General features: G+C 40.7%; 1 protein-coding gene across 1 annotated transcript; it reads left to right on the top strand.

Annotated features, from left to right (window-relative positions):
- Positions 1-2,701: 2,701 nt before the first annotated feature.
- On the top strand, positions 2,702-11,189 carry LOC141847364 (eukaryotic initiation factor 4A-11-like). Its single transcript, XM_074735401.1, has 5 exons — positions 2,702-2,844; positions 8,225-8,294; positions 8,448-8,554; positions 8,633-9,063; positions 10,388-11,189. Exons 2-5 carry the CDS (start codon positions 8,227-8,229, stop codon positions 11,021-11,023), a joined length of 1,242 nt encoding a protein of 413 aa, XP_074591502.1. The 5' UTR covers positions 2,702-2,844; positions 8,225-8,226; the 3' UTR covers positions 11,024-11,189.
- The last annotated feature ends 584 nt before the right edge of the window (positions 11,190-11,773 follow it).

Genomic DNA, 11,773 nt, shown 5'->3' with positions numbered 1-11,773 from the left:
GGTGTTTTCATACACATCCCAAGTGGCAGATTATACGGAGTTAATATAACTGGCCAACAAGAATAATTTCTTCCTGATTTACCAAATGGAGCAAATCTATCAGCACATAGACCCAATCTTATATTCTGAATTTCCTTCGCAAAATCAGAATATGTTCTATCAAAATTTTTCCATGCCTCAGCATCTGATGGATGACACATTATATCATGTTCTGTTTGATGATTTGCATGTCAAGTCATATGTTCAGCAGTTGCCTCTGATGCATAGAGTCTTTGTAACCTAGGAGTCAAAGGCAAATAAAATAGTTGACTGTATGCTTTACGCCGTTGTTGAGGCTTATTGCTTCTCTTGTACCTCGCTTGATTACAGAATTTACAAACATCTGCATCTTGATCTTCTCCCCAATATATCATACAACCATCTCTACAAGCATCAATCTTTTCCACCGGAAGACCTAAATCTTTCATAAGTTTTTTCATACTATAAAAATCAGTAGGCAAGTTGTGATCACGCGGAAGTGCCTCTCCCATAACTTGAACAAAATCATTAAAATAATTTTCAGACACATTATGCTCTGCTTTTACATTCAATAATCTTGCAGTGAGAGATAATTTAGTGTGAGTGTCACAACCAGCCCACACAGGTTCATCTGCAGCACTTAGCATTTCTTGAAATTGTTGATATGCCTGATTATTTAAATTCTCATAAACATTTTCTTCTTGTTGTTGGGAAACACTAGAAAACTCGTTCCGGTAAATCCTTGCAGAATAAAAATTTTTTCAGAAACGAATTTAAGTTGTCCTCATAGTTGATCAAACCAAGGTTTGATCAACGCATTAAGATCATTGAGCTCTTGTGTTTGGTTTGCAGGATCCAGGATAAAAAGAATAATTTAATTATAGCGGAAATATTAAATTATACCTTTTCTTCGGGATGCCTAAAGGAAGAAGATGACCTCTTGATCTTCTGCTGTATGTCCTCTTCTCTTCTCGAACGTTGTGTGGACAACGATCCTTCGAGATATCTCCACTAAAACTCTTCTCTTCCGATGGCTAGCAATCAAGCAACCAACCTTCTTTTCTTCCTTCCTTTCTTCTCCTTCCTTCTTGTTCTTAGCCGCCGGCCACAAGGGGATGAATCCACCAAGGAGCACCGGCCCTAAAGGGATTAGAAGAGGAGGAGGAAGCCTTAGGAACCGCCGGCCCTAAAGAGGAGAAAAGGGAAAAGTGGGCGGCGGGAGGAAGGAAAGGGAGAAGTTGCCGCCGGCTTCAAGGAGAGGAAATCAATTAGATTGATTGTGTAAAGCCTCCTCTAAACCCCTTTTTATATAGCCAAGCCATCATGGAAATTTAAGAAAGATTCTAATAAATTTTCTTATCCAGATTCAGTTAGAAAAGTTCTAATAGAATCTTTAAGAAAAATTTATTAGAAACAATCTAATAAACTTATCTTATCTAAATTTATTTTAGAAATAAATCTCTTATAAGATTTTTATTAGAAAGATTCTAATAATCTTATCTTATCTAGATTTATTTAGAAATAAATCTTTTAATAAGATTTTATTAGAAATAAATCTAATAAAATCTAATGGATAAGATTAGTTATCTTTTTAATAAATTTTCATTCTATTAATTTTGTTCTTATCTTTAACAAAATCTTTTTAATTATATCTCGCTAATTATTTAGCGAGATTCCATAATTAATATTTTGTTAATTTAACAAAATTAATTCACAAAATTTTATAATAAAATTTTATACGAGAAGAGACGAAATTTCTCAGCGGAAATTCTTATAAAAAATTTCTTTCTTATCCGAATTTTTTCCGGAAAAATTCTAAATAAAATTCCAGAAATTTTTTTTTATAAATAGAATTTCCTATCCGAAATTTCTCACAGAATTCTGACTACAGTAGGGACCTCGAGGAGGAATTTGTTGGTGCAATCTTTGCCCCAAGTGCATTTAGTTTCAATGTTTGGCTAAACCATTTTTAAAGTTAGGCAATACTTGTGATCTAACATGTGTGATGCAAGTTTGCAGGAAAGTCCAAGCGTAGTCTTGGCAAAGAAAAGTCCAAGTGGGCGATCAGCCGACCTTTCGCCGTTCATCGTCGTCGTTCGTCGCCGTCCGGTCACCGCCGGCCGTCATCCTGGGCTCGTTGGGAGCGCAACTCGATGGCGCACACACCGGCATCGGATTCCGGTCGGATTGGGTCGGAATCCGACCGGAATTCTGGCCGAAACAGAGCAGACGGTTCTAGCGACGATTTCGCCGGAATCCGATCGGATTCCGGCCGAATCGGGACTCAACTCCGGCCACCTCCGGACCGCCGTCTAGTTGCGGTTCCAACGGGTCCGGTCCGGCGGCCGGAGGTGGCCGGACGGCGGTGAACAGTGGCGGAGAAGCAGCGAAGGTCCGAGGGGAAATACTGTGCAATCGCGATAAACGGACGACTGCCGTTTCACGCGATTCGACCATGGACGACGGGGATCGATCGCGCACGAGTCGGGCAGGATACCATCGCGCAGTATATCAAAAAAAAAATATATATATATATATATATATACGAAACACATTTTTATATTTGAAGTAAAGTTTGAGATAAATATTTATTTAAATCAAATTCTGGCCCAAGATTGGCTCGGCCCATATACGATATGTTGATCAACCCTAATTAATAGTCCTCTCCGACGCTTCATTTTCCCCCTCTCTCTCTCTCTCTCGACTCCGTATTAGGAGTCGTTGTGGCTTCCTCCCGTGACGATTCCGTGCTCGTCTGCCGGTCGGAGCTCTGCTCTCTGATCTCAACGTGATTTTATTCTCCTCCTCCCTCGATCTAGCGTTTAGGTAGATCTGATCTTTCCATGCCATCATCTTTTTGTTTATTTATTGACCATTTGTTTTATTCTCGATATGCAATTATGCACCCTCGATGTCTTTTTTTCGGTCTTAACTAGAGATGCTTGTTCGGTCTGTGGATCTAAGATTGCATAAAAGATAGAGTTTTGTTTACTTCCCTAGTATGAATGCGAGTTATTGTCTCGTTATGGTGTTCAATTTTACTTTTTCTTATTAGGTAGAACGCTGACAGAAACTGCTTTTTGGGGTGAACTATGAGTATCTCTCACTAGGATGTAATAACCCATCCCAAATAGTGGCGAGACAGGGTTTGGTTTTTTATACAACTAGATAAACATGATGTATGCCCTCTTACTTATTTAGCTATCTAAAACCCTTGTTGGTTTCTTCAACCTCCATATCAAGTTTTTTTTTTTTGACAGTCAGTGTATAGGCATCTTTGCTTTTCTAGTTTTGCTGTAGTTAAATTTAAGCGGGTCTACACTAACGACCTGTTTACTTGGGTGGATTTAAAGACTGAAGAAAATTTTTCTCAGATCAGTTTTTTGCAGTTTTCTTCACGAGGAAGGATGGAGTAGTCATCCTTTTCGTATATATATTGCGCGCCGTGCCTACGCGACCCTGTCCGCGACTTCTCCCACCCACGCCCACTGCAGCCGCGATTTCATCGCCGTCCGGCCATCTCCTGCCGCCGGACCGGGCGAGCCACTAGCCGGTGCGTCGACCGGCGTCGGTCCGGTGGCCGGATATGGTCGGACGGCGGTGAATTTGGCCGGAATCCGAGACCATAGTGACTAGCGCGGATTCCGGCCAAATCGCGGCCGGAATCAGGCCAAATTCCAGCTGGAGACCGGCCGGGGAAGGACCTATATATATAGAGGTTTTCTATGCTGGGCGACGGGGATTTATGCGATCCGTGCGCGACAGCCCCGACCCCCAGCCACTCCCACCGCCGTCCGGCCACCGGAGACTGCCGGACCGAGCCCGATCGACTGCCCACTCGCCGGCGCGCCGACCGATGCCGGATTCCGGTCGGATTGTGGTCGGAATCCGGCCGAATTCGGTCGGAAACCGCCGAACCCAGCACGCGGCCACTGTGGGTCAAATCGCGGTCAGTTTCCGACCAAATCGCGGTCGGAGACCAGCCGAGGAAGGACTCAAGGATTTACAAGTCTCACAAGAACTCACAAAAGACACAGTAGGACTCAGTGAAGCTTCAGGTATTTCCTTTTTTGTGAAGTATTTGTTGCCGAAGTTTCTGGATCATCCTTTTGTTGTGGACTAGTCTCATCATCATCCCATCCGGTTGGTATGATAGGGATGTTTATAATTGGTGGCATTGCATAGTCGACATAATAATCATATTTTCCACTAGGTTCCCCTAGTGGCGCCAATTCTTCTGAGTCAGTGTCTGAATCTTCCCAATTAGGGGGTTGTTGTGGCAAAGTCGAAGTAGGAGAAATAATTGGATAGTCCATCTCCAGATTAATAAGACCTAAGAAATGAGTACTTAGGTCCTCCTCTTCACCTTCATCCTCTGTTTTATAAGCTGGAATTGCTTGTGATTCAGGTGTTGGGAGTTCATCAAGGTCCATTTCTGGATCATCTTCCCAAATACTTGGAAAAACACCTTCATGTTCATCCTCGCTTTCACTTATCCATCCATAGCATGGGGTTTTCCTTTTTTGTGAAGTATTTGTTGCCGAAGTTTCTGGATCATCCTTTTGTTGTGGATCAGTCTCATCATCATCCCATCCGGTTGGTATGATAGGGATGTTTATAATTGGTGGCATTGCATAGTCGACATAATAATCATACTTTCCACTAGGTTTCCCGAGTGGCACCATCAACTTTTCTGGACTGAATACCAGTTTTTGGCGATATGAAGCTTCAGGTATTTCCTGCGTGCTTTTCTGAGTATGTAGAACCTTCCTTCTTATAGAGGGTTCAGGAGAGCTAAGATAAGACCGGGTACACATTCTGGGCCCCATCGCATCTTATCTTTTCTATCCCTTACAGTACCTCTTTATTTATCTAAACCAGGTACTATCCTGGTTTTACAATACCGCCTAGTCTAAACCAGGTGCTGCCCCTAGTTTTACACAATACCGCTAATAGAGAAATGGCTCCCCGGGGCTCAATTTCTCTTTATTTCACATCATACCTTTTTAAAGGCTAAAGCTAGTGGTACGATTGTCTCATCCTCCATGAAGTGCTGGAATGATTGAACCAATAGTGCAGGCCAGCTGGGTTTTGATGGTGACAGGAGCATCTTTTGTCTCATCAATCGAGTCTTCAATTAATTGGAATAGATGCACTTGATCTTCAGGCAGGTAAGGAGTTGTGACTGCATAGTGAACCAATCGAGATAAGACATCTGCTAGTTCATTATTACTGCCTTTTATATGTTTAAATTTTATCTCCACTCCAGTCCCCGTGATGTAGTCAATAAAAGAGATCCATCTGACCCTCGAAGGCTTATTTTGAACAGTCTTGTTGAAGAATTTAATAATTGCATGGTAATCTGTTCGAAGAGTAATTTCCTTCCTGTCCAAATAATGAATTTTCATCGCAGTTAATGCCTCCATGCATGCATAAATTTTTCGCATCAATAGTTGCCTTTACAGTTGGGAACTTGCCGCTTGTATAAGCGCACACTCACTCAGAACCCTTTGGGTCAAATTTGGATTTTTTCCACTTACAAACCCTCCCATCCTTCCATAGAACCATCAGTCTCAATAATTATATAGGAATCGGGTGGTGGAAGTTCTAGGTCTGGAAGAGTTTGCACAATACCTCTGATTTTTCTGATTAACTCCCAATCGGACGCTTTGAATCTTCTATCACCATTAGGAGAAGTTTTTGAGTAGAGAGGCCCTAACAAAGTACTCAAATTCTGAATATATGGTCTGGCGTAGTTAAGAATTCCCAGCCAAGACTTGAGACCCTTCAGAGTTTGTAATTTTTCTTCATCAAAGTCTATAATTTTTCTGATAATATGTTGTTGAAGCTTGATTTTTCTATTGCCCACTGTTGCACCTAAGAACTCGATTTCAGATTGAGCAATTTTCATTTTTGTTGGTGAGAGAATCAATCCTTCCCTTTGGCATATATCAAGCATTCTGGTCAGGTGCTGTATATGAGATTCCTCTGAGGGCGAGAAAACTAAAATGTTTCCTGAATGATTACAAGGTATTAGCCTCTAAATCCGACAGAATGTTTATTAATACTGAATTATCTGACAGGTTGTTCAGGAAGTTACCAGTACTGAGTCCTACTATGTCTTTTGTGAGTTCTTGTGAGACTTGTAAATCCTTGAGTTCACGAGTCCTTTGTGACCTATACTCAAGGCGATCCTTTGTAAAAATCATTTCTCCGGCCGCGATTTGGCCCACAGTGGCCGAGTGCTGGGTTCGGCGGTTTCAGGCCGAATTCGGCCAGATTCCGGCCACAATCCGGTCGGAATTCGGCGCCGGTCGGCACACCGGCGAGTGGGCCGTCGATCGGGCCCGGTCCGACGGTCTCCGGTGGCCGGACGGCGTGGCGACAGCGGCGGGAGTGGCTGGGGGTCGGAGCTGTCGCGCACGGGTCGCGTAAATCCCCGTCGTGCAGTATAGAAAACCTATATATATATATATAGTCTTTTTTCATCCTCCCAAATCGGACGGAAGCCATCGCCCTCTCTCTCGCTTGCCTTGTCAGATCCGAATGAGTCGCTCGAATGTTGCTCCGGCAATACCTTGCATGCTGACCCTACGGCCAAAGCTTCTCTTCGTTGAGTTGGAGAAGCTATGTCGCTGCCCATCCCGCTCTCTTGAGGTCGAAGTGCGCCTCCTTCCTGCATCCTTCGATCTTGAAGAATGTCTGTTCGATCTCCTCTCTTCCTTCGTTGTTGTGGATGAATAACTACTGGATCTCCTTCCTTTATCATCTTCCTTTTCTTCTACTTTCGTATCCTCCAAAGGAGCCTTCCTGTCCATCACTTCCAAATCTGCTCGCTCTTCATCTACAAAAGCTTCTTGCCCCATGAGATATTTAATCCATCCCCTCGAGTAATTGTTCTCGAGCTGTGCTCCGACGTCCCCTCAAATTCTCCATCATCCCTGATGTGGTCTCGTACGGAATCCTAATCAAGTACCACTGCCTTGCCGGAGAGTCCAAGAAGGCCTTTCCGATCATCAAGGAGATGGAGGAAAAGAAGATCGAGGTTACTTCCGTGATCTATACCACCATCCTTGATTCTCTGTACAAGGACTGCAAACTGCAGGAGGCTGAGATGTTGTGGAAGGAAATAGGCACCAAAGAGGTAAAGCTTGATCTCCCCGCTTACAATGTGCGGGTTATGCACAAAGCTCTTTTGGGGAAGTCGGATGAGATCCTTGATCTTTTTGTTGAGATGGAGGTCGTAGGATTGGAGCCATCACCTCGACGATGGTCAACCCCTCAGCGAGGGCCAGGTTCACCGCGCCCAAAGGCCCTCGCCAACCTCACCATCCTCATGCTCGACGAGAAGGAGGCCCCTTCCTTCGGAGGCAGCTCAATACTCCTCTACCACTGCAACCACTCCTTCGGTCGCTTCGTCAAGGAACCCCCACCACAGCACGTTAGGTCGACTCTCTCTGATGCGTCCCTCCGCCGTTTTTTCCTTTCCTACTTTCATTCATTTTTTTCTTTCTTTCCCTCTTCCTTCCGTAGGTTTTCTGCAGGATTTGTTTCTCTCCTCTTCTTCCACTTTTCCTTTCTCTTCCTTCATTCGAAAGATTTTGATTCGGTAAGGATTTCTTTCCCTCCTCAATCTGCACCTCGAAGGAAACATAGCATAAAAGTATTACAAAATCCAGCGTGTTTTCTAGTTTTTCTGCAGTGAAATATTGGCAATCAATATTTTTCTAGTTTTTCAGATTTAAATATGTCTAATCTTCAATCCACCATAATACCCAAAATGCTCCAGTAGATCCTACTTTGCACTCTGAATTGGCTTTACTTTGTACATGTTTTATTTTGACCATATATTTATGGGTTTTTTGGTGGTATCTATTTAACATATGAAACAACTCTCTTGCTTTTATAAATGGAAAGATAAAGTGTAAAACATTCTCCTCATTTCTGTGTAGGATTTGATGATTCATCTTCAGTGTTAAGTTATTATAAAATGTTTGTTAATTTTATCTGATGTACTTTTTCTCTTGGTTTTCCGTATATTGTTGTTTCTTCTATCTCTCTTAGACTCTTAGACTCTTTGAAATTTTTGTTGATTTAGCGTCATTGGTTTCTGTTTCCTGCTCATCTGGATTTTGATAAGGCAATGCTCAAGTTCTATTGATTTTTCCTCAACTGGTGCTACTTCCCTTTATCTTTTCTTCTGTAGATATGGCTGGATTGCCACCAGAAGGATCGCAGTTTGATGCTCGTCAATATGATGCAAAAATGAGTGAACTGTAATTTGTGACTTTTCAGTGGACTCCCCCTTTTTTTTTTGACGACCCTTTTTGTTTTCTGTCTTTCCTAAATATGACACTGTGTGTGTCTATTCATTTTATAGTGCTACTAATAAAACTGTCTTGTTTTGCAATTCCCTTTGGTTGCTACAGGCTAAATACTGATGGGCAGGAATTCTTCACAACATATGATGAGGTCTACGAAAGTTTTGATGATATGGGACTTCAGGAGAATCTTCTTAGAGGCATTTATGCCTATGGTATGGCAGCAGAACAATAGTTTTCAGTTATTTGCTTAGTTTGCAGACTAGATTGAAGATCACTGCTTTACTTTCTAGGTTTTGAGAAGCCCTCTGCAATTCAGCAAAGAGGCATAGTCCCCTTCTGCAAGGGACTTGATGTTATCCAGCAAGCACAATCTGGAACTGGAAAAACTGCCACCTTCTGTTCTGGAATTTTGCAGCAGCTTGATTATGGTTTGGTTCAATGTCAAGCTTTGGTTCTTGCTCCAACTAGAGAACTGGCCCAGCAAATCGAAAAGGTCATGCGAGCACTTGGTGACTATCTTGGTGTAAAAGTTCATGCTTGTGTTGGAGGAACGAGTGTTCGTGAGGATCAGCGGATACTTTCAAGTGGGGTCCATGTTGTGGTTGGCACTCCAGGTCGTGTCTTTGATATGTTGAGAAGGCAATCTCTTCGCCCTGATTATATCAAAATGTTTGTCTTGGACGAGGCAGATGAAATGCTTTCACGTGGTTTCAAGGACCAGGTTCCTCACTTACTCTACATTTCTATTTTGCTTTCATCGTGAAGCAAAACTTGTTCCATTTTAGATTTGATCGTTGTTGAATGATTTTGCTTGTTTATTGAATCTACTCTTCTTGTTTAGCTTGCTGTTAACACACATCTTTTAGTTAGTCATTAGCGATACGGAGAACACATCAGTTATAAATCATTCTAAATGAAGTCACCACACAAGGTGTGCTGCTCAGGATGCTAGGTGGGAGTGTCGATGGTTGTGCCAAGTATCAACCATAAGAGAACAAGGTTGAAGGAAGAGGAGAATGAGGCAGAGGATAACAAGGAGTTGTACCTTGCTGAACCCTTTACCTAGACTACCTTGCTAAACCCTCATCAGGCCAAGACCTTCTCAGGAAGCCTCACCTAAGCCTCATATAAGTCGCAACATATCAAAATTGTCCTGGCAGCAAGGAACAATTCCATTTTTTTGCATTCGATTTTTGGTTCCATGCTTGTTAGCCATTCTTGTTCGGAGGCTCTTTTTTTTCCTCTTTCAGAAACCTCCCTACAAATTATTTACCTTATCAAAATGCTGAAAGCTAATCATTTTATCACAAACATTTCAGCTTGTTTTTATTGGTGACTACTTTTTGCTAAGAATTCATATTCCCCTAGTATATGGAGAGAACTAAACCTGGCTTAATGTATCTAAATGTTAAAGACTAGGTACCATGTGCCATTATAATTTATAGATGTGACTTTTCTTCATCTTTGGCTAATGTGTTGTACATATAGCGTTCTATAAGCCTATAGTAAACAAATACATATAGCTGACTATAAGGCTCAAGTAAACAAATCTTCAGGTGCTTTAGGGTCTGCAAGTTCATCAGAAAGTGTATATACCTCATCATACATGATGGTGATCTTCTGCTGATTTTTTTATGATTTTATCCTTATATTGATGCACACTATATCTCCTTTGCTTTTTATTAATTATATGACATTACAATAATCCATATTTACCACTTTCCTAGGAAACAATATGGTTTTTGGATTATCTAAAAGATGTGGAAACAATTGTAGCTGATGATTTATTGCACTATTTATATTCTGCATATGCTTTCATCTGTGACTTTGTTGTAAATAATGATTTGGAAACTTTGTTTGAAGCTTTTTTATAATGTGATCAACTCTTCAATTTTTTTTTAAAAAATAATTGGTTAAAGTTGTTTAAAGTTGATGGTATGTTTTTTTGATCTTGTAGTTTTTTTTTTCTGAATTATGATCAACTCTTCATTCAAATTGAAGAAATCTTTTGCTTAATGGTGATGATACTTATTTTTTTGTTGCAGATATACGATATCTTCCAACTACTTCCTTCAAAAATCCAGGTTGGCGTCTTTTCTGCCACAATGCCACCTGAGGCCTTGGAGATTACCAGGAAGTTCATGGATAAGCCTGTTAGGATTCTCGTGAAGCGAGATGAACTTACTCTGGAAGGTATAAAGCAATTCTATGTGAATGTTGAGAGGGATGACTGGAAACTTGATACACTATGCGACCTGTATGAGACATTAGCCATCACTCAAAGTGTCATCTTTGTTAATACCCGACGAAAGGTGGACTGGCTCACTGACCAAATGAGGGGCAGGGATCATACTGTCTCAGCCACACATGGTGATATGGACCAAAACACCAGGGACATTATCATGCGTGAATTCAGATCTGGCTCCTCTAGAGTTCTCATCACTACCGATCTCCTTGCCCGTGGTATTGACGTCCAGCAAGTCTCACTGGTCATAAATTATGATTTGCCGACTCAGCCAGAGAACTACCTCCACAGGATTGGACGAAGTGGACGGTTTGGTAGAAAGGGTGTTGCAATAAATTTTGTTTCCCATGATGATGAGAGGATGTTGTTTGATATCCAAAAGTTCTACAACGTGGTCATAGAAGAGCTGCCTTCCAACGTGGCTGATCTTATCTGAGTAGTTGTTTTGTATTGTTGGGTATTTATGCACTTATTTCAGGCCTCCTTTCATTAAGTAATCTTAAGCATAACTGTTCAGTGGAAAGAGTTGGACTCTTTTTCTCTATATGAATTTGAAACAAGTTATTGGCATGTCTTACTGCAAAGTTTTGAAGCTTTTTTTATCAGTCTTGTAAGACCTGTTGAGATTCTGTTTAGTTTTTTTGAATAATTTTTAGTGGGGAAGTTTTTTGCAATCATCACAAAGAGGTATGTGCCACATTGCAGAGTATCTACTTTTTCGATGTATGTGTTATCCATGATGAATTGTGCTACAAATGCTAGGATTTTTCCTGTATACACACCAGCTTATCAGATTAAATTAATTAATTAGTTGGTCAAAAAGTTGACAATTATACCTTCTAATCCCCATTTTAATGCAAGGTTTCTTGGCGATTAAACATTTGTTATTTTTAAATTCGAAGTATTTTTTTTAAAGGACAAGAATTAGGAGTGTTTTTTAATTACTAGAGTGTTCTATCTAATTCTCATGTCAAATTAAATTCGGTGAAGATTTATATATTTATTTCAGTCCAAATTGTCATATAACTTATAAACAATATGATTGTTTTAAAAAATAATGAGTAAAAGCATGTAAATTTTAAAAATGTTATATAAATATAAAGCATTTAAAAATATATTTTATTATAAATTTATTTTTTTATAAATAATATAAATTTTAAGAGTTATATATATATATATATATATA

This window comes from Curcuma longa, chromosome 16 (assembly GCF_044706935.1).
Source record: "Curcuma longa cultivar G26 ecotype Majalengka, Jawa Barat chromosome 16, ITB_CL_G26_1.1, whole genome shotgun sequence".
NCBI lineage: Eukaryota > Viridiplantae > Streptophyta > Magnoliopsida > Zingiberales > Zingiberaceae > Curcuma > Curcuma longa.
Note: the sequence above shows the minus strand (reverse complement) of the source record. Positions and strands in the feature narration are given on the sequence as shown.